This window comes from Lissotriton helveticus, chromosome 5_1 (genome assembly GCF_964261635.1).
Source record: "Lissotriton helveticus chromosome 5_1, aLisHel1.1, whole genome shotgun sequence".
Lineage (NCBI taxonomy): Eukaryota > Metazoa > Chordata > Amphibia > Caudata > Salamandridae > Lissotriton > Lissotriton helveticus.
In genome coordinates, this window is record NC_136065.1 from 142,776,954 (window position 1) to 142,800,939 (window position 23,986).

The window sequence follows — 23,986 nt, forward strand, 5'->3', positions numbered from 1 at the left end:
AGCGTGTGTCCAATCAGGTAAGCATCTGTCAAGGCCTGCCCTGAAAATGAGTTCGCCTTAAGTAGGCTCGCCAATTAAAGCGCGAGCGCGAGGACGCTCCAAGATGGCGCCCAAAGCTATCTTTCTATTCCCTACCCAAAATGGCGCCCACAATGAGCCACCCCCGGGATCCAGACCCGCCAAAACGGCGGTGAGGGAGCCGATTATGTGCAGTAAGAGGAGGGGGCCAGGACCCTACTAAAATCAGGGAATAAGTGCAGAAATTAAAATCCAAACAAGATACAAAACGAGGAAAGTTAAAAGCGCGGCGAAGCGCCTGCAGCAGCGCCAGCAGCAGCGTGTGTCCAATCAGGTAAGCATCTGTCAAGCTAGGTAATCTGTCAGTACATTAGAATCAATGTCAGTTAACTTTTTAGGGGATGGGACACCCCAGCTATTCGGAGGTCTCCCAAATGTTATTTCATAGGGTGACAGACCCGTCCGGGAATGTGCCACCATTCGCATGTAGAAAAGAGCAATCGGAAGGGCTGTAACCCAGTCTATTTGCTTGTCAGCACATATTTTAGCTAGTTTGGTCTTTAGAGTATGATTATGTCGTTCGACTAGACCTGCGGCTTGGGGGTGTCGAACACAGTGGAATTTCCAGGTGTATCCTAACAGTAAGGAAACAGCCTCCATTAGTTTGGAGGAGAATGGTTGTCCGTTGTCAGAGTATATGACTCTTGGCAACCCATATCGAGGGAAAAATTCCCTCACCAATTGTTTAGCTGTCATCTGGGCACCATAGTCTGGGACGGGATATGCTTAAGTCCATCGGGTTAAGGTACAGACTACTACGAGGACATACTTATGTCCCCGACATCTTTCCATTTGAATGTAGTCCATTTGGAGGACTTCGAAGGGGTAATTTGGAGGATGGAACCCTCCTTGTTCGACTGAGATACTCTTCCCTGGATTGAACTGACAGCAAATCATACAGGTTCGTACTTTTTGTTTGGCCGCTGAGCGTAGATGCTGGTTATGCCATACCCAATTTAGACTGTCTAGCATCCCTTTTTCTCCTAGATGTGCAGGACCGTGGGCAGTTTCTATGATTACAGGAACCATTATGTCAGGGAGAAACCATTTGGACCTATCCTTTGTTACCCAACCCTGATCTGTGTGAGAACCTCCCTCTTCTCCCCATTTTCTCTTTTCGGTCTCTGTAGCTTGGTTTTGGATGTCTACTACATCTTTGGTAGGATCGATAACTGGATAAACAGTCTTGATGGAAATTTCAGTGTTCCTGTCTGAGCAGCGTGTTTAGCTGTGGCATCCGCCAGAGCATTACCTCTAGTAACAGAGTCTATGACCTTTGTGTGTGCTTTGCATTTCAGTATAGCTACTTCGGCGGGCTTGTGTAATGATTCTAGTAGCTGAAGAATAAGATCTCCATGCTGTATCTTAGTTCCATGAGAGGTTAGGAAACCTCTTTCCTTCCATAAAGTTCCGAAGTTATGGACTACCCTGAACGCGTATTGCGAATTGGTGTATATATGGACTCGTTTTCCTTTTGACCATTCACATGCTTGTGTAAGAGCTATGAGTTCTGCTGCTTGGGCTGAATGCACGGGTATTCTAGCTGCCAGGAGGACTGTATTTTCTGTAGCGACAGCATAAGCTGCTGAAAGTTCGCCTGTTTGGAGGTGCATACAGGAACCATCTACAAACAGTGTGTGTTCTGGTGTATTTAAAGGTACGTCTACAAGATCAGACCGGGGCTTTGTGACTAGTTCGACTATCTCTAGACAGTCGTGGGTTTGGTCGTCTACTGGAACAGTAGGTAGCAGTGTAGCTGGGTTGAGGATATTGCATCGTTTGATGATAATGTGGGGTTGGAATAATGTAACTTCATAACCTGTGAGACGAGCTATGGTCAAGTGTTGTGTCTGTGTCCTATTCAGAAGTAATTCTACTGCATGTGGGACTTGCACTTCAAGAGGATGTCCTAGGACAATGGAATCACTTTGTCGAATTGCCAGAGCCGTAGCTGCAACGGATTTTAAACAGGCAGGCAAGCCTTGTGCAACAGGGTCGAGAGTACTGGAAAATAAGCACAGGGACGGTGTTTATTGGCCTGTGTTTGTGTGAGCACTGACAAGGCTGTACCTTCCCGTTCCGTGACAAAGAGAACAAAAGGTTTGGCATAACCTGGTGTAGCTAGGACAGGTGCAGAGCATAATGCTTGTTTGAGGGTGTCAAAAGCAAACGTATGATCAGGTGTCCATGGCAATGGAGAAGAGGTGGCAAAATCGGAGGTCGTTAATTGTATCAGGGGTTTGGCCAAATAGGCGAACTGGGGAATCCACTGTCTACAATAGGAGGTGAGGCCAATAAAGGCACGGACTTCTTTCTGTGTCTTAGGGATAGGAATGTTAAAAATGAGTTGGATTCTTTCAGGTGTGAGTGCCCTACCCTCCATTGACAGCAGGTGTCCTAAGTATGCCACCTGCTGTAAACACAATTGCAATTTAGAGGGTGACACTTTGTGGCCATGCTGTGCAAGGAACATTAGGACAATTCGTGAGGCCTGTTCACATTCTGGTTCGGAACGTGCGGTGATCAGTAAGTCATCGACATATTGTAACAATGTCGTATTGGAGGGCAGAACGATGTCGTCCAACTGTCTTTTAAGTGCCTGACTGTAGATACTGGGACTTTCTGTATACCCTTGAGGAGCTCTTGTGAAACAGAAACTACAAACTTGTAGGGAGAATCCGAATAGGTACTGACTGTCTGGGTATACTGAAGAAGGCATTTTTAAGGTCAATCACGGTAAAATGTGTGGCATCAGGATCTATAGCTGTTAACAGAGTACTGATGTCTGAGACCACAGGGTATTGTGGTACCACACATTTATTGAGTTCACATAAGTCAACCACGAGTCTGTAAACTGGTGGTGCACCGTCATCTGTTGGAAGGTTCCTCTCTGACTACTCCTTTTTAGGTTTCGCCTCGCCGAAAGCTGCGCAGCAGACTTTCGCGCAAGGCGAAAAATTTTGAGAAGAGTATGTGGCTTGGTCACCGCCTCTCACTTCCATTGGCTAGCTCCATAAATGGAGGCTAGCCATTGGAAGTGAGATCTGTCCGTCACGATCCGAGGCGATTCGTGGGTGTTCCGGCAATGTTTTTCTCATCCTGCCCCTTTTCGCACGTCATGCGGCTGTGGGCGTGTTTTTTTTTTCTTCTCCCGTGATGTTTTTGTCTTTTTGGTGCCTTTAGCCGGAGTGGTCGGCGAGATTTACGTTGCAGGAAGTTGTTGTTATTTCCGATCAGGTAAGCAGCATTTTGTTTATACTTTTGCTCCGTGTTGTGAAGGTTTGTGTCTCCCCTTTGTGTGTCTCGTTGCTGTCGTGTTCAAGATAAAGGTAAGTGCGACACACTTCCGATATGCCCTGTGTTTGTGCGTGTATCCTGTCTCGTCTATCCCGTCTCATGTTGTCTATTTGTTTGTTTTACGTTTTTGTTTGTTTCGTACCTGTCGTCTCTACATGCCCCGTGTTGTGAACGTTTCCGATCAGGTAAGCAGTATTTTCTTTATACTTTTGCTCCGTGTTGTGAATGTTTGTGTTTGCACAGTATCCTTTATTTTGCTCAGCTAATGTTTTTTTGTATCTTTTCCAGGTTTAACATGGCCCGTGTCGTCTGCGTGCAGTGGTGTGCACCGCAGTGCACAAAGTGCTTCCGACGGTAGGTATGCTGCTGTTTTTGGATGTTAGAGGTAAGCCATCTGTTTTATTTTGCTCAGCTAATGTTTTTTTGTCTCTTTTCCAGGTTTAACATGGCCCGTGTCGTCTGCATGCAGTGGTGTGCACCGCTGTGCACGAAGTGGTTCCGACGGTAGGTATGCTGCTGTTTTTGGATGTTAGAGGTAAGCCATCTGCTTTATTTTGCTCAGCTAATGTTTATTGGTCTCTTTTCCAGGTTTAACATGGCCCGTGTCGTCTACGTGCAGTGGTGTGCACCGCTGTGCACGAAGTGGTTCCGACGGTAGGTATGCTGCTGTTTTTGGATGTTAGAGGTAAGCCATCTGTTTTATTTTGCTCAGCAAATTTTTTTTGTCTCTTTTCCAGGTTTAACATGGCCCGTGTCGTCTGCGTGCAGTGGTGTGCACCGCTGTGCACGAAGTGGTTCCGACGGTAGGTATGCTGCTGTTTTTGGATGTTAGAGGTAAGCCATCTGTTTTATTTTGCTCAGCTAATGTTTTCCTGTCTCTTTTCCAGGTTTAACATGGCCCGTGTTGTCTGTGTGCAGTGGTGTGCACCGCTGTGCATGAAGTGGTTCCGACGGTAGGTATGCTGCTGTTTTTGGATGTTAGAGGTAAGCCATCTGCTTTATTTTGCTCAGCTAATGTTTTTTTGTCTCTTTTCCAGGTTTAACATGGCCCGTGTCGTCTGCGTGCAGTGGTGTGCACAGCTGTGCACGAAGTGGTTCCGACAGGTAAGTGCTATATTTATATATTGTTAGGGAATGTGTTTGTGTTTTGTTACATTATATTGGGTCTAGTTTTTCCTTTGTTTGTCTTAAATAGCTAGTAGTTTCTTTAAAAAATATAACTAATGTTTTTGTAATTGACGCTTTTTTAACGAAAGTGCTTTTGATGTATTTTATGTCCAATTTTCTTCGGGAGACTTCTAGAATTCACCGTCCGTGATGCAGCGAAATTCAGGTAAGTGCTATATTTATATATTGTTATCTTAACCAGAGCTGGTGATGCTGTTTGAACTAAGTCACTGTTGTTGGTGAGATGTCGCCACGCACTGCGGCCTGGGTTTTATGTAGTCTCGTTGAAAGAGAAAGCAGAAAGATTTGAGTGAAATCTCTCTACTTTGTTTGTGCTTTATGAGTATATACGTCCACTATTTTTAGATTCAGACGTAAATCACTGCAGTGCAGCGTCTTTGCTTGAGCATGGGGACTGTAGTAGGTGGTTGGGCACCTTGCGATAGAATATCTTGCATCTTTTGGAAAGCTCAGTACTTGTTAAAGTCCAGTCAACTTGCCGGTAATCACCCAGCTATTGGCATTGTAAATGACAATGCCATTTATTTATTTATTTTCAAAACCAACACATAAATAAAAACTTTGTCATTTACAATGCCAATAGCTCAAACTTTTCAAAAGGCGAAACCATTGCATTGTAAATGGTTGTTGTATTAAGTCATCGATAATCTGAATAAGGGCTTGTTCCGCATCTGGAGGTAACTTGTATTGGCGGACACGAGGTAGAACAACACCTTACTTTAACGTGACTATGTGTGGTGTAATATCCATGAATCCTACGTCAGTTGGATCAGTAGCCCATAATGAAGCAGGAATGTCCCTTAATCTGACATCTAATTCTCGTGTGGTAAAATGACCTTTGAAATCTCGGAGGAATAGTCGGATCCCTTCCGGGGAACAGCATATCACAGCACCCAGTTCCTTTAACGTCTGGATGCCAAGTAGATTTACGGGACAGGACTTTGTAAGTACCAAATCGGTGGAAGTTGTAAAAGGGCCAACCTGAAGTGATACTGGTTCAGCAACTTTGTTGATGACTGGTGTACCTGAAAAACCCAAGGAAATACTATTTGAGCCAGAAAGGTGTACCTTGGGAACTTCGTTGTGTTGCACTGTCGTCCTACTGGCCCCGGTGTCGATAAGAAATTTTGTTTCTTTACCTAGGAGCTTAGCATGTACATAGGGACCCTTTTGGTCGACCGGGACCGGGATCAGTGGACGACTATCGTGTTCCTCCCAGCTGTCTCATGAAATCATGGGGATTTCAGGATAAAATGACACTGGATACTGATAGAGTTTTGTGGCTAACTTAGTATCAGCTGGGGTAGCTGATTTTGGAGCAGAGGGACGAGTGGTATAGGTGCGAGGTTGTGTCTTTCTAGTAGCAATATTGTGTTGTAAGACTGGACAGTCACGTACAAAGTGACCTGACTTTTTGCAATAGTTACAGGTAACCCTTTCTTGTGATACTGGAGGTTGCTTATGGGTCTGAGGAATTGCATTGGTCTGCGCTACCAATACCTTCATTTTAGTATCTTTTGTCCTGCTTTTCTCCTGTTCTTGTTCATCCCTAATTCTGTTTTGATGGTACTGGAGCATCTGAAGTGCTTGTGAAGGGGAACTAGCTTGCCAAGTGCTTTCAACTTTTAATACTCTATTTTTGATCATAGGCAAAGCATTTTCTACAAATTTTGAGACAAACAATCGACTATAGGCGTCTCCACCTGAGGAGAAAACGCTGTTGATAAGAAAACATTTCTCTAATCTTGTATAATAGTCCCCTATATCCTCATCTGGTTTTTGTTTGCATGCAGAGATAGCATCCCAATCTTCTTTCTTAGTAGCCAACAACTGGGAAAGTATCTTTGGGAGAAGGCGAGGGAGTTCCAGAACTAGAGGTCCCAGGCCTTGTCCAGGATCACGAGTAGTGTCTTCTGTCTCTAAATCTGCCCACGTTACCTTTTTCCCTTCAACCTCCCAATCTTTTCCCTTTAGTTTGTCGTATGTTCCTTGAGGTAGCAGGACTTTGAGGAGAATATTGAGGTCCTTATAAGTAAAGGAGCCCATTTGAAGAATATCCTTGAGTTCCCTATGGAATCCTGTAGGATCTTTTTCATGAGAAGGGACCATTTTCTTCATTACTAATATTTCTAATTTTGTCAAGGGAGTATAGACAAATGTCTGTTGTAGTTTTCCTGCAGAATCTATGACGGGTTGTACTTCCCGGAGGGGAAATTGACCTTGGCTGTACGGAGGAGGATTTGAGTCATATACATCAGAAAAGCATTGGACATAACGTTGTCGCTGATCCAGGAAAATATTGAGGAATTCTTGTCCCCTTGCCACCCACCTCCCTTCTAGACAATCCCGTAAGAGAGGATGTAACATTTTGGGCGGGTAGCCAGTGTCTTTGTACAAAGTAATGAGGTGTTGGACCATATATATGCTGGCTAGTCCTTGAGATGTCATAGGGAGCGATAAAAACATTTGAGCAACTATGTCAGGGCCGTATATAGAGTATTGAGACACCCAATGAGCACTTGATCGAGCAAGTTCTTTTTCTTGTGTGGTGAGTGGAGGCTCGTCGTACATCCAATCATCCAAGGCTTCTTGTGTTTGTTGGAGCAATCGATCTGAAGAAGCTGACAATTTTTTAGTCTTACTCCTGAGTTGTCCGCTACCTAGGGAGCGGGGGATACGGGAACGTACTGCTCCTTGAAAAGCAGCTCCTTCTTCCCTGTCTTCGTCTGTACCCTCATTCTCGGTCTCCTGGGTAGGGGTATTTTTCTGGTGTGAGTCGGAAACCTTACTAGTAAAGAGAGGAATGAAGAGATCTATTTCTTTTATTTTATTATAATTTCCCGCTACTACTGCTTGATCGAGCTGAAGTAGGTCGTCGGGAACCTTTTTTCCAGCACTTGAGATCATGCGGATGAAACAGGTAATCATAAATCGTGAGAGGCATTTTCTATGAGCAATAGGTCTATTTTTAATAGCCTCTTGTAGGACTTCTAAATTTTCTCCTGGTCGGAGAGCCTCGTAAATTTTATTCAGACAATTTGTGATATTTGGTACTTCGCGTATGCTTTCTACGGCTTCCCGTAAGCGATAGGAGACATCTGCTTGTGGGCCTTCCCCTGGAGTATGGTCATACTCACATTCTAACATAGGTAGAACACCACCCGAAGTGTCAGGGATGGGTTCCGTCTGGGTAACTACTAGTCTGTTTGCTATTTGATTAGTATAAGCAGAAGGTGGTTCCATTAAATAGATGCTAATGAAGTCTTCGGGCACGGAAGGAACCTTAGGACGGGGAGGCGCTGTGGGGATGTTAGGGTCTGAACTACCATCGGACCCTGTCTTTTGCGAGAGGACGGGATATATACCCGTCACGGAGGCCGAGACCTCCCTTTTCTTTTGTTCAAAACCAATATCATCATTCTGATCCTGTAGCTTTCTCATCTTACTTTCTTCTGACATTCTCTTTGCTTTCTCTACTTTCCCTTGTTCTTTCTGTTCCCTCGATGTGCTTCCTTTCGCCATATTTCGACACTCTCCAACATCGAGGGTCTTGCTTTCTTTTCCCAACATTTCTTTTCAACTGCCATGATACAATTTAAATCCCATGTGCCACTCTTTGGCCATCTGATCGCAATTTCTAAATCTTTAGTGTAACCTTCCCAAAGATCCAAATACAAGATGGCACCAATTCCATATTTCGTATACATGAAGTAACCAGGAGTATCCTTCGGGGGGACTGGTAGAGGTTGTTCCAGTAACCCCTTCCGGGTACCCAGTTTACACAATTTAGAAAACAAAGGCATTTTCGTCAATAAATAAACAATTTACACTTGATAACTTGCTATACCCTGAGTATCACAGTACAAACATACCGTTTTCTAGAAACCTAGAACCCGTCTTGACCGTGCTCTGAAAATCAGAACCCGTCTTGACCGTGTCCTGAAAAATATCAGGACCCGTCTTGATACACCCCCGGCAGTACTCACCGAGGTGCAGAGAACTTGAAGACCTTCGAAACCAGGTCATTGGACTTGTTGCGCTGCGCTCTTGATCAGGGACTTGTCGGCGTTCTGAAGACCTCGGACTCGGCAACTTCACAATGTTCGGGCTCTGGGTCGAGACCTCAGCTGTCGTCCTCACCGCCTCGTGTGGATGGCTAGGCCGCGGCACGGTCCCTCTTCGACACGAAAGAGTTCATGCAGGAACACCCTGCAGTGTGCACTTGGAAGTCCGTCGGTGTCTGGAGAGACAGGTTCGGGTCCGCATCACCGGCGTGTGGGGAGAAAGGGAAGTTCCTGTTCGGGCGCCAATTTGCTGTGGTAAATATTTTAGTATTTTACCTTGATCGGAATTTCTATAATATCAATAAGGTCAAGCATGAAGAGCAGAGTACGTGGTGGTTAGAATTCAGGGTCTTTATTCAGTAACTCGAGTTAAGGGAGAGCTCCGTCACCTAAGGAGGCTCGGGAATGGTCTCTACTTTAATCAAAGAAAATGCAGTATTTATATACAGAAAAGAGGAAGGATCTTCCCTTTAGCAAAGTTCAGTTAGAAATGTGGCAATCATACAGAAATCATGGCAGTAGCGACGTAACTGTGTCATAATCGTGAGGAAGTCATGGCAGAGAGTTGAGAAATAACCCTAGGCTGGTTCCTTAGATAAGAAAAAGAGAAATGGTCGTGACAGGATGTCTGGTGTCGTGTGTTTAGCAAACAGGAGCTGGTTTCTCTGAATTGGTTGTTGTGTCTTGGCAAACGGGGGCTTATTTCTCGGAATCGGCCTGACCACAAGAGCAGGTGGTTACAACGGGGCTCGTTTCTCGGAATCGGCTTGACCATAAGAATGTGCAGTTGCAGTTTGAGGAAGAGATGTGTTTGTGTGCAACCTTACGTTAATGTGCCCGGGTTTTCTAGTTACCGTTATGATGAGCTCGGGACGTGAAAGAGAGGGTGTATAATGGGACATAAATAACGACAATATTCTATTTTCCACAACTGCACTATACGCCACTCTACTCTGCACCACTACACTCTAGGCCACTATATCTACTCCACGCCACTGTACTCTGCACCACTGCAGTCTACTATACACCATTCTAATCTACCCTACTGCATTCTACGATGCTGAATTCTATGAGGATTCACTCTCACCAACTATACAACACTCAGCGCCAATAAACTCTACACCAGTCCACTTTATTCTATGCCTCTTCACTTCACTGTAGGCCACCCTACAACACTGCACTGTACTCTGCACCACTCTACTCTGCACCACTATATACCACGGCACCCTATACCACTCTACATCACTGCACTCTGTGCCACTGCAATCTATGCCACTTTACTCTGCAACACTGCACTACTGCATTCTATGCCGATGCACTTTATGCCACTGCACTCCACTCTATTCCACTGCACTCTATCAATCAAGGAATTTGTAAAGCGCACTACATACCTGTGAGGGTCTCAAGGCGCTGGGGTGTAATGGGGGGTGGGGAGCTGCTACTGATTGAAAAGCCAGGTCTTGAGTAGTATTCTGAAGGCCAGCAGGTCTTGGGTCTGTCGTAGGTTGGTGGGGAGGGTGTTCCAAGTCTTGGTGGCAAGGTGGGAGAGGATCTGCAGCCGGTGGTCGTTATCTGGATGCGTGGCGAGGGCGAGGCTGGCTGAGCGGAGGCTGCGGGTGGGGGTGTAGTACCTGAGTCGTCGGTTGAGCAGTGCTTAATTTGTAAAATATGAAGTGCAGGTGCTCCATTTTTTTTTTAGGAGGCCCCACCCACTTCCTATCGCTCCACGCACTACCTCCACTGGCTCCACCCACTTACTTGATCGCTTGACGCAGGTCCTCAACTGGCACTGGTGAAAGCCAGATGTAATAGTGTGAAATAATCTATCCTGCAACCCTAGGTAGGTGGTAGCTGGTGTTCCCCACAGAACTGAAGGTGGGATAGTGATGCGGGTGCGCCACTGCTTTAATAATAGGGTTAATCTTAAGTGGTTTTGATAGGCACCCTAGAACAAACGTGGATAGAGGAACTCCTGCTTTGACTGAGGCACAGTGTGCTGTGAGGGAGGGAGGGCTGAGTGAGTTGCTTTCAAGGCTGGAAAGGCAGACAATCTAGTTGCTCAGCCCCTGTGAACATGCTCAAACCCTGTGACACATACTACGGGTAGTCAGATAACACTTGAAACAGCATTACATTTTGGAAAATACATATGCTAACATGGTCTAATAGTGACGTTTAGTATTATTTCTGTTTTGGTACCTGCTTGTATAAGTTTATAGTTGTATTTTTTAGATTATTGCCCTCTGAGGCAGGCCACGAGTGGCCATCTGTGGTGGCGATATCTATAAAACACCACATAACACATTATTGGATAACTGCTCTTAACACTATGCTGAGGCCTCGTGAAGGCAAAGTGAAAATGAACTATGAGGAACTCAAGTTGCAGAGCTGAGATCCCTCGCTTCAGCGGCTGCATTGCTTTGCTGGAAAGCATCCAACCTTGGGTTTGCAGTTTTTTTTTTACATATTCACAAACTCGACCTGAAGGCATTGGAGCGCTACATGAGCACCAGATACATTACAAGCAGGAGAGGTTATGTTTTTTGTAGGCACAGGGAAATTAAGAGATTTGCCCAGAATCACAGGGTGTTCAGTTCACGTCGGTTTATTTATGCAATGCATAATACCTGCATTTATCTCTGCCTGTCGCCCTGCCTCATCATCTAGTATGCGTGACGGTGACACGATTTCTTACATCATGAGATATAATCTTATGAAGTTCCAATACATCATGTATTGTTACGATTACAATATCTTTATTTACTTACTGACTTTTAATTATTCTGAGGCCTGCTGTAAGGCACACTGTTTGCTACGTGTGCCTAACGCTGCAGCTGCACACTATGCTGGGGCGGGCAAAAACAAAGTGGGGACACTGATCACATTCATCGACTCAGGACACTTGACTGTTTAACTCCAAGGAGAGACAGGCTACTCATTATTTGCAATCAGCCATTGGTTATGCACTAGCGCTACAGCTATATCTGAATGCATGTGGGATTTTTCTGTATTATAAATACACAGGAACACGTGTATTTTTTTAAAGAAGAATCAAGCTTGGAGGTAATGCAAATTATCCCTGCTAAATGAACAAGCATTTACAATGCAATAGGTCTCGCAGCATTAAAGTTTGAGTTATTGGCATTGTGTATGACAATGCCATAGTTTCTCCTTGATGCAAAAGTCAGGGGAACAGGGCAAGGACCTACATTAATGTCATGGGGCCACATCACCCTGAACACTATTCCTGCATCATTGCAGAAACAGTTCCCATGCCTGCACTCCCTAACTGCATACAACAGCCCTGGCTAAGCATACCACCAAGCCCTGGCTAAGCATACCACCAACATGTAATTGTGCACACACTTATATCCATTAAATTCTGGCTGAAAGGCATGCGCTTGGGTGTAAGGAAGAAAAACACCCTCCAGGCTGCAGTCCCCGGGCTGCTCTGGGATGCACACTCCTATGCTCACAGCACCCTACATGCAACATAAAAACAACACTTTGTGCATTAAAATCACAGTCTCACAAAAAAGCATAAGTCCAACATTATAATACACACGTGGTTGGCGCCGCGCTCTGGAAAAGTAAACACAGACCACTTACCTTGTTCAACAGACCAGCTGGCGGAGAGTGGACAGCGCCGCCCCTCAGCCCGGGGAGGGTCAGCCAGCGCCCAGGTCCGCGCGCCCCAGGTCGAGGAGCAACAGAAGGAAGGGAAATTTGGCGTTATCTGCCCAGTACCTTAACGCGGTCTTTGTGCAGCGCCTCAGAGGGCTCCAAAGCGCTGTAAATTCAACATGAAACAGAGGGAGTACTGTGGAGAGGCAACCAACAAACAGGAGAAAGGAACAATCGGCTGCAGGCTGAGGAAAGACTGGATAAGATCCTCGATGGGGAATATACACAAACGCATACACACACACATAAACCAACTGGGACACACAGTCCGAATGCACTCCCTCAGACAGGCACACAACTAGGCAGACAGAAAGAAATACACAAACGCACGTAGAGGTATGTACAGTCGAACACACGGACAAACACACACGAGACACCCGCAATACCTCACACCCAATGTGGCTGGCTAGAACTGTCTCCTCTTAATGGTCCCCACGAACTTTGGTAAGAATCAGTCAATGGGGGGGGGTGGGGGGGCAGGATGAGGGGGGCAAGGGCACAAGCCTGGGGCAGTGTCGATCACACTGAGGAACACATGCCACAGGGGGTGTGAGGGTTCATCACACTTACTCACACATGCCAGCAGGGGGTGTTAGGCCAGTGAAAGGGGGGGAGGGCAGGGTCCATCAGGCTAGATCACGTACACAGGTCGGGGGGGGGTCCAGCTGGCGGAGAGTGGACAGCGCCGCCCCTCGGCCCGGGGAGGGTCAGCCAGCGCCCAGGTCCGCGCGCCCCAGGTCGAGGAGCAACAGAAGGAAGGGAAATTTGGCATAATCTGCTCAGTACCATAACGCGGTCTTTGTGCAGCGCCTCAGAGGGCTCCAAAGCGCTGTAAATTCTACATGAAACAGAGGGAGTACTGTGGAGAGGCAACCAACAAACAGGAGAAAGAAACAATCGGCTGCAGGCTGAGGAAAGACTGGATAAGATCCTCGATGGGGAATATACACAAACGCACACACACACACACATAAACAAATGGGGACACACAGTCCGAATGCACTCCCGCAGACAGGCACACAACTAGGCAGACAGAAAGAAATACACAAACGCACGTAGAGACATGTACAGTCGAACACACGGACAAACACACACGAGACACCCGCAATACCTCACACCCAATGTGACCGGCTAGAACTGTCTCCTCTTAATGGTCCCCTCGAACTTTGGTAAGAATCAGTCAATGGGGGGGTGGGGGTGGGCAGGATGAGGGGGGCAAGGGCACAAGCCTGGGGCAGTGTCGATCACACTGAGGAACACATGCCACAAGGGGTGTGCGGTTCCATCACACTTACTCACACATGCCAGCAGGGAGTGTTTGGCCAGTGATGGGGGGGGGGGGGAGGGTCCATCAGGCTAGATCACGTGCACAGGTCAGGGGGGGTCACCAGGGCCGACGAGTAGAAGGCGGAAAAGCAGAACACCCTGTTCTCCATTATCGTGGCTGTGCGAGGACTGCTCTCTATTGAGGATCACAGAGGAGTGTGGGGCTAGCCGGGAAGAGGCGGCTAGTTAAACAAGCGCTCTGACACCTTCGGGTAAAGTCTGCGCTCATCACTGAGCTCGCGCAGCAGAGGCCACCAACGTCATCAGCTATGCCAAGAAAAGAAACAAGAAAGGGTGGAGGGGGCAGGGGAGGAGGGGGCAGGGGAGGAGGGGTCCGGGGAGGAGGGAAGGGCCAGAGGGACTTGATGGGAGTGGTGGGGGGGAGGGGGAGGGTATAGAGAGGGAGAGGAGGAGAGACAGGACAGGGGGAAGCAGCAGAGACACGGCGGGTAAAATAAACAAACAAGCCTTTCACCGTAACACGGCTGGCAGGGGAGGGGGCGGAGAGGGGAGAGGTGCGACACGGCAGTAGGAGGAGGAGGGGGGAGGAGAGTAGGGGAGGCACGGCCTAGCGGCAGGCAGGCAGGGGAGGAGAGGAGGAGGGGGGAGGAGAGTAGGGGAGGCACGGCCTAGCGGCCGTGCAATCAAGTAGTGAGGGGGCGGAGCTGGGGGAGGCTGTGAGAGAGAGTAGGCAAGGCAGGCGGCTAGGGGCATGTGCACGCGCTTTTAAGCTCAATGCACATGCGCATTGAGCTTAAAAGTCACGGGCACTGCAAGGAATCGCCACGATTCCTTGCAAGTTAGATAAAGTCTGGATGAGCCCCTATAGTCTCGCTTGCTCGATGCGCATGCGCATCGACAGGCGAGACCTAAAAATGACGAATGCAGCGCAGGAGTGTAATCCTCTGAAGCTAGAAGAAAGGATTCCCCAACTGTCACCACTGTGTGGGAACGATTTGTTCTATGCATTTCCCATGCTGTAGATTAGCCTGGCACCGTGACCTCGTCGCCCTGTTCCCTAGAGGGAGACCCTCCTCTGCAGAAGGGACGGAAGGAAAGCAATATCTGCCATTGCAGGGGAGGCAATGAGTGTAATGCGAAGAACCCACGAGGGAAGCAAGAGATCTGTGAAAGGTGCACTTGGCCTACCTAAGAATCACAGAGCCTGCTACCCCGTCAGCAACATGCTTCATGGCTAGTAAACACTATTTTATTTGCCAATAAATATCATCCCTTAGGCACAACTTAAAACACTTACAACATTGGCATGCCAAATAAATAAGTACAGAACACTAAAAGCACAGGCGGCGCAAATTAACTCTCTCCATAATAAAGTAAAATGAGTCTTGATTTTACTTTCTCCATATGGATATGAGGGTGAGAGAATGCACAAAGAGCACTGTAATTACGAAAACTGCAAAGGTCCCAAGATATATTGAAAATGCCCCCTCATACACAATTGCAATAGGCTGGTAAAGGATCACACCCCCTCCCTCCCCCCACCCTCCCAAGCAATAGTTGTGCAAGGACGATTTCGGAAGGTGTTTTAACCCCGAGCTTTTTGGTGGACACTTGGGGATTAGCTCCGTCCTGCTGCGCTAGGTGCATAGGGTCACTCACGGCAAAGAATGTAAACTTACCGCACATGTTGTGGCCTTGCTCAAAAAAGATGGTGGGCTTCTAATACACAGGCCCAGACTACGGCAGAATGAGCAGGACCCACTGCCGAAAGAAAGACGTACAGCAGGCAAATGATGTGCTGGTGCACCACGTGCACTCAGCAATATAGCAGAGCAGCCCATGAACAACTGTCAAACTTTCCCTCAGACAGTCTCAAGCCCATAGTAAAGTATCCTAACATACACAGCCAATTACGAACAAGCAGTGAGAAGTTCCCGCACGGGAATGCGAGGCATCATCCAACCAATCCACCACGGGGAGCAGAATACTTTAATAAAGCCCTGTGCCATCGCGGAGATAACTTATCTTTAGTCAAAATGTCAAATACGTAGTGTGGTTACCTTATTAACAAGTGTACGCTGACACCAGCCAAGCAAATACATGGATTAGGGCCGGCCGGCAGCATAGAAAGCAGTTGAACAGAATTCATGGGCTGCTTTTACAGTTCCATCATGCAAAGCCTTATAATTATCTTACATTATCAAAGCACCGACCGGATCTTGCCTCTCTGCTGCCCGACCTGATCCTGCCTCCCTGCTGCGCCGCAGGTGAGAGCACCTAGGTCAGGAGGAGCAGGAGCTGTGCAGAACGTCCGTCCCCCCCCTGTGTGAGTCAGTGGGTGTGATGAATGCCGCACGCGCCGAGCCGGCGCCGCAGCCACTATTTGCCACATTACTTCCAACATTATAAGAGCTGAGAGCAGAGATGAACTGTTTAACTATTTAGGAGCTCAGCAAACGCGTCTCTCGGAGCACCAGAGAGCCCTTGCACAGGCGCCGCTGGTGGCGCGCTCTGGCAGGTGGCAAAATGCATGACAATTTGAGCGGGCTCCTTAACTTATGATATGTGCAAATACATGAACAATACAAACACATCCATAGTTGTCATAGACCCGGCCCTGAGAAATATGTGCCGGTGCTAAGCACCGGAAAGCACCGGCCCAAATTAAGCACTGCGGTTGAGGTATGCTGGTCCGGCGTTATGTATGGCTTTGTTGCGTGAATGTGTAGTTTGAAGGTTATCCTCTTGTTGACGGGGAGCCAGTGTAGGTCTCTCAGGTGGGGGGTGATCTGGCTGCGTCGGGGGATGTCGAGAACCAGTTGTGCCGCGGTGTTCTGGATGCGTTGCAGCCGTCTTAGGAGTTTGGTTGTTGTTCCTGCGTCGAGGGCGTTTGCGTAGTCCAGCCTGCTGGTGACAAGGGCCTAGGTGACGGTTTTTCTCGTTTCGGAGGGGATCCACTTGAAGATCCTGCGGAGCATTCGGAGGGTGTTGAAGCAGGATGCGGAGACGGCGTTGACCTGCTTGGTCATGGAGAGGGTGGAGTCGAGGATAACCCCCAGGTTGCGAGCGTGGTCGGTGGGTGCTGGGGCTGTTCCCAGCGAGGTAGGCCACTAGGAGTTGTCCCAGGCTGAGTGGGTGGAGCCGAGGATGAGGACCTCCGTCTTGTCAGAATTCAGCTTCAGCCTGCTCGCCTTCATCCATTTGGCGACGGCCTTCATTCCCTTGTGGAGGTTGGCTTTGGCGGTGGGAGGGTTTTTGGTGAGGGAGATGATCAGCTGGGTGTCATTGGCATAGGAGATGATGTTGAGGTTGTGCTGTCGGGCGACGTGGGCGAGTGGAGCCATGTAGATATTGAACAGTGTTGGGCTCTACACCACTGTACTCTGCATCACGCCACTGTACTCTGCAGCACTCCACTCTACGCCACTGTCCTCTATTCTGCAGCACTCTAAACTGTACCACTACATTTTACTATGCAACACTCCACTCAATGCCACTGCATTGTACTCAGCTGAATTCTATGCCACTGCACTCTGCAGCACAACACTCTATGCCACTGCACTTTGCAGCACTCCACTCTATGCTACTATACTCCATTCTGAAGCACTCTACTCTGCAACACTACACTTCACTATGCAACACTCCACTCTATGCCATTGCATTGTACGCTGCTGAATTCTATGCTGCTGCACTCTGCAACATTCTACGCCAATACACTCTACACCAGTCCACTCTACACTACAGTACGCCACTCTATGCCACTCCACGGCACTCTACTCTTTAACATTTCACTCTACGATACTCTACGCCACTAACTTTTAGCCATGTTGAACAGCAGCCACGCTCGTGTAAAACATGGCTAAAACACACTGGCAAATCCAGTAGCTCTTGCATAGGCGAGACCTATTGACTTTGCAAATGCTTGTTTAAATTGAGTCTCCCTCCTCTTCAGACAGAAATGTTGCGAGCTTGCAAATGTCTTCACTTTATGTTTTCCATTATTTGAGATTTCACTCTCTCATTCACAAAAGTCTTTCTTCCATTCTCAGAGCCCACATTCTCCTCAAAACAACAGTGACTACAGAGTTAGTTTGTAGCATGTATGTTAGTTCATAAAAAGTAACCCTTGCAATTTAACATAATCTGAAATCTTCTTTTAACCCCTTGCCCGCGCCCGGAATTCCGCTGCGGTGCTGGACATTCCGATCGTGGGCGTGGTCATGACAGCTCCCGGCCGTCATCAGCACACGAGCACTGTGATGCATGACGGACGGGAGCCGTCATCAGCACGGAAGGGGTTAAACCAGTGAGTTCAAAGGTTAGCAGCAAGTAATAAATAGAAAGAACAGAAGGTTAATATTATAAAGTAAACATTAAATTAAAACCATAACTTGCCTTTAATTTTCCAATAGAGTTGAGGAAGAAAGAGTAGGTTGTCTCTGGCTGTTCTAATAAGCACATTTTCCGTCTGCAGTCTTTGTCTTTCAAATCCAGCAGAACACCCTTTGTAAATCTGAAAACGCTAATCATGCTTAATCCCCACTTAACCACTGTAACACATGGCGAAAGATCTACTTTCAAAAGCTTCACAGTAGCCACCTAAGTCCGGCTACCCCACTAATGCCACATTACCATACCCACCAACCACACACAAAACCTCTCATAAAGTTTGAAAGCGATCTTCCAGAATTCAGTGTACCTCACCAATGGAGGAGAGAATGGTGCCTCACAATCTTTCACAGTTAAGTATATACACAAGTGAAAAGAGTATCTTTAACAAAAGCCGCAGAGGAAAACTAACAGGAATTGTATATTGGAACTAAGATCTGATGAGTTATACAGTGCTTTTGAGGGAGCAATAAAGGATAAGCCTTTCCTCGCACCAGCCATGGTGACTGCAAGAATCCAGAACAATGGCCTTAATTTATGTGACGCTGTGAAAAAGAATTGAGAGAAGGCAAGTTCATGGAGGGTCGTTTTGGTAAGAACAATGGTTCATGCAGCTCCATGGGGACCAGGGGGAGGACAAATAATCTGAATCAGAGAGAGGCCTGGTACAAACCCAGTGGTTAATTTGTAAAATATATGCGGTGCAAAGTTCTTTTTAGAAATCTAATAGTAGCGCTGCCAAATGCAGGGGTCAAGGTTGTCCAATCTTGAGGGTAAGACGCATGCACTACAAATAGTTATAAAATAACACAAAGTGAGTGATTTCCATTTTAATAACTTTGGCATTTATGGAACCTGGGGGAATCGATAAAAGATGGCTTTGAGGTGACAAGACAGTTTGCCTAGCATGCATTGAAAACAGCCTGTGCAGGAGCAGAGGTTCTTAGATAATTTGTTAATAGCAGCCATTAGAACCATCCTTTAAGGTTGCTATCTACAAGTAAATCTGAACAGTTTTATGAGAGATGGAGCAACAGGACATAGCTTTGGCGAACCTCCACCAGTAAAGTGAAAGGGTCTTACTTCATTTTGAGAAGGCGCAGAAATGGAGGCCTCCGCCAGTCATGCAAAGGCAGTGCCAGTGAGGCAGTCAACAGGAGGGTGTCATGGCACAGTGGCGAACATGGATGAAAGGCCCTGAAAGTGGATAACTGCATACTGGTAGCTACTCTCTGTTGAGATATGACCATTTGTAATGTGCGAGTGGATGGTCCTGCGGAATAGTGGTGACTGGAGGAATTGGACAATCTAAGTCAGTAATCTTGTTATAACCTCACTCTTCTTCGCTTTCAGATTTTAAGCTGTATTCGATCTCCGAAATTTACAATGATATAAAGTTTGAATTATAGCCTATACAACATCTCATTATAGCTATGATGATTGTATCCACTGATTGCTCACATACCTATGTCTCCGTTTTTGTTTATGTTTGTTCCTCTTCACTTTCTTTTGACAGGACTGGCATATATGATGTACGCTGCTCGTCCAGTGGACTAATAACAGGTTGTTTTTTACATCTAAGTTTGTATTATGATCTTTGTATTTATATGGCTCAACGCATCTTGACACGTTTAATGGTCTGTTATATGATCCTGAACTTTAAAAATGTTGTTAATAAAAATGGCGCGAACTAAGAAATGTCAGTACTTTTTCAGAGAACATAAATCCCTAGGGTGACCAATTTCCCCAAGATCATTAAGGATACTATTTCCAGTACTGGCCTTTTGTGGATCAGCCTGATGCATTCTGGATTCTGTAGTCTTGTTTTGCTTCCATTGAACTAATTAGACTAACACAAAAAAAATCAATGATGTTTGGGTGAAAAGTGCAGGGCTTGAGAAAGTGTAATGACCTGAAGTCGGGTCATCACTCTACAAATCCCACTTACAAAAAAAAGGTGGGTGTGCGAGAAGAACTAAGAATGGGACATTATGACAGTGTACAGACGATCATGTAGATACATAACATTTCCGGTATAAAACTAGAAAACATACATGCATGCACCAAACAGCTAATGGATTGTTCGATTCTGTTTACGTCGCTCATCTTTGGTAGATCAGTTATAAAACTAGAGCTTGCCATGTTGAATATCGCCAGTTACACTTTCCCTGTATGCTAGTAAAATCAAATTACTTCAGGTAACATTAGCGACAATGCCTGAACTCTACTACTTTCAGATAACACAGAATTCACTTGTAGTCCTTATATTTTGGTAAGCTATAGAAGGATACCTACTTGAAACGCTTTCAAGTAGTGGGGAAAAAGCATCTCGAAATCTCTGAGCTAGCCGCAAGGGCACATTTTCCAGGAATATCAAAGCCAAAGGGCCGGATCCTCACAGGATAGATATATATATATATATATATATATCTCTTATAACTTAAAGGAAAAAAAAGGTGATCTCTTCCCCAAAATTCACGCACATTTGTTTACAATATTCATAATATTTGCACAAGAGCACATCTAATTCTATGAACCTCTGCTTGCATTGGGTGTGTTAGTCATGTGCTTAGAGGTATGTCCTTTCATTATGTGGAAGATAAATGTGCCTTATGATTGATGGTCATTTGCATACCTAGAGCATGCCACGCCAAATAAACCAACTTACACATTCACAAGTTATCCCAAATCTGATGGCTGCCGAGACAAGGGCTCTGAATGGCAGAAGAGGTGCTCTTGGATACCAATCATACTATAAAAATGAAGCCACACAATCATGTGCACCAACAACTGGTTAATCAAACCTCCAAGCGGCCAGTTCTCATGTAGCACTTCATTATCATGCCTACCAAAAGCAAACATACCTGTCTATGGCCATCAGCTGTGCCGAAAAGGAGATTACATGTATCAGACTAAAAACACTCAAACCACAATCACAAGTTTTCTTCTAAATCGCAAAACACAAATTCCTTTGTAACAGGATGAACAACACATTCATCCAATAGTATGTAACGTGACTTTAATCGTCAAGGAAGCACAACACTTACATAATATATTCAACCGGATGTGTAACCACACAAATGCATGTTTACATCCCACCTATCGAAGACTTAAAAGGCCTCATGAAATTAAAAAATACTGACGACATGAACTATGCAAAGGTACAAGAATGAATGTGCAGACTTCCAGCTAAGGTAAAACTGCACATCCAGACACTCAATCTCTGATATCGGATTAAACACCCACACTCCAGTACCAATGCTCCTTTTTTTACATTTACTAATGTATTTGATTCTCACCTTAAACATACATTCTAAATTCAGCCAACAATATATCTTACATGAGCTGTTTTGCATGAAATTAGAAAAGAAATGCAGATTACATGGCGGGAATCCTGCATAAAGGATCCTACCTGTTACGGACGTCCTTGGAACGGATCGGGTTAAGCGGGTTGGAGGAAGACTTCATGGAGTCTGTGGAGCAGCTGTCACAGACCATGCTGCCATGCAGCCTAGTGTCACTCAGGCTGCTGCCTGGCCGTCCCAACCTGCTGTTACAAGACTCTTTGTAATCCACACACTCTGCATCAATCCGATTAGCTGTCCTTAGAGTCCGAGAAGCCATGCTCAGCTCAATGGGAGGTAGAGGCCGTGGCGATGTCACCCGGGACAACCTGGGTTTACTGGACGAAGAAGCCTTGCCAAGTGCATGCTCTAAAGAGTTACTGCGCTGCTTGGAAATGTGATGCTCACAATCGGACAGGCTTTCAGAGTAGTTGCCAAAAGCGTGTGGTCCTGGGAAAGATGAAGTGCTCTGGAAGTCTCTGTCGTGACCCCCTTCAAAGAATGGACGCGAAGTGGCTACAGTTTCAGGGATTGACCCATTTGAAGATCCATTCTCACTGGGCTCTGAAACGCTTTCTCGGCTGGTCTTGAATTTTCGCCTCCAACCTCTGTCATCGAGGGATGCAGTACGTTCCAGCTTCCGCTGGCGAGAGGGCTTTGGTCTACTTGGGGGTACAGGAACCATGCTGGATTTCAGGGTTAATCTATCTATGGAATCGGAAATACAGGGTTGGACGTTGTGATGCTCTGTTTCAGGCACTTCCACTGGATTGTGTTCCTTTACTCTTCCATTGGCTAGGGAAGTGGTCTCGAAAACAGAACTTCCCTGATAAGAAACTCCATTCTGAATGTTCTGTTCTTTATGCATCTTGCCCTCAGTGGGAGAACTGCTGTCTCTAACTTGATGTTGAGAAGGCCCATGTTGATTGTTCATGCTTCTGAGAAACCAGAAAATAATTACTAATATAAGGCCACAGCATGTGTTTTCTTTTGATACTTTAAACCAACAAAGGGGTTGAGATCACACCACTGATATTTTCTCCTGTTTGCACCTTTCGACTGGGCGTCATGGAACACGTTATGTTTTCCTGTAATGTCCAAGCAGGCAAGACAGTCGGTGCACTGTGGTCCATCGTTGGAAAATCCACAGAAACAGCACCTGTATTTTTCAGAAAAGAAATATGTCAGCAGTTGTATATCATAACTTAAGAGATCTCAATTCAATGAAAAGATGGCATCATTTGAAGCAAGCACTATTGCATCAGAGCTCACATAGCTGTGGTAGTTGGATGCTGTGCACTCTGGAATAGACCATTGCACAAAATCTCATCTAGTGAAAACCATACATTATTCGTTAAAGGATGTCTTGTGGTGCGAAGGGACAGTATTTAAATACAAACAACATGTATCAGCTGCATTTAGGCTCATCTTCCTCCAATTAGTCAGAATTGGGCACCGTCATGCTCCCGTATTTAGTCACAACTGGGAACATACAAATTAGAGTTCTCTACGACTGATTGTTTCTACCCTTCTATTCCACTGTAATTTAACTTAAAAGCTTGTGAAGCGGTTGTTTGCAGCTATGTGAGTACCAGAGGAATATTTTTGTTCGAAATTAAAATACACTATATCAAACAAAATTTGAAGCACTCAAATGGTATTGTGTATTCCGCTATCTGGACCACCAAAGCGATTCTTCAGACACCAGTGTGGTCTTAGAAACGAACGAATGCACTGTATATTGTTTATGCATATTTTGTTCATTCAATGAAAGTTGCTACAGCTTGCGTTGCAACCTACAGCTGCCTTCACAACTAAATCTTTCAAGCTTCTCTTTTAATGCTACAAATGTTTACCAAACGCTTTATTTCGAGTATAGATTATTATAGAACAAAAATCTGTTAACCAACATTTACAAAATACCAATGAGCCCTAAATTGATAAAAATGTTGACTGTATCAGAGGGTGCATTCTGTTTCAGTACTCAAAATTCGGTTTTCAGAACTAGAACACAAATAAAGAACCTGCTTTTCTCTTATAAGGTGCTAAACAACACACTTGTCTGGTTTATAAGCGTGGTTGTCGCTATTACCCAATTAAAGAAATTGTTGGATATCTCTGGAGCGAGTAAATTACGTCAGACAGTCTATTTTTTTTTTGATTACCCACTAACTGCAACACCCTCTTAAAGAAAAAGAAGACAAGTTACAACGAGCCTAGTTCGCTTAATACCGGTTTTCCCAGAAGGAAGAAATGCAGAAGTTATTATCAGAGGCACGTTCGGAAATGCGATGAGCAGACAGAACGGTAATGGAAAAATATTAGTCCGGGGAAACCAATAGGAGCAATTAAAAAGAGACGGAAAAATAAACAGAAGGGACGCTCAGAACCAGTAATCAGCAACTAAAGGCACAGTATTTACTAAGTATCAGTTGCACAAGGACAGACACAGAAATTGTTGAGATACAGTTGAAAATTCATTCTATGTTTGTAAATACTCGGCTGTCTGTGTAGGCATCTCTTTCTACAGTACCTTTTGCGAACCCCAACAGCTAGTAGTTCACAAATACGGCCAGGCCTGTGCAACAAGCCAGAGTTATTGCTACACCGCTAAATTTTAAAACCTCTCCACAGAATTAGCGTATGTGTATATTG

General features: G+C 45.8%; 1 protein-coding gene across 1 annotated transcript in view; it reads right to left on the minus strand.

The window, feature by feature from the left end:
* INPP5E (inositol polyphosphate-5-phosphatase E) overlaps positions 1-23,986 on the minus strand; it is a 262,442-nt gene that overhangs the window by 232,813 nt on the left and 5,643 nt on the right. Inside the window, exon 2 of the mRNA XM_078641914.1 lies at positions 21,400-22,490. Within this exon, the coding sequence (XP_078498040.1) occupies positions 21,400-22,265 (866 nt within the window). The 5' untranslated portion in view covers positions 22,266-22,490. The remainder of the gene's footprint in view (positions 1-21,399; positions 22,491-23,986) is intronic.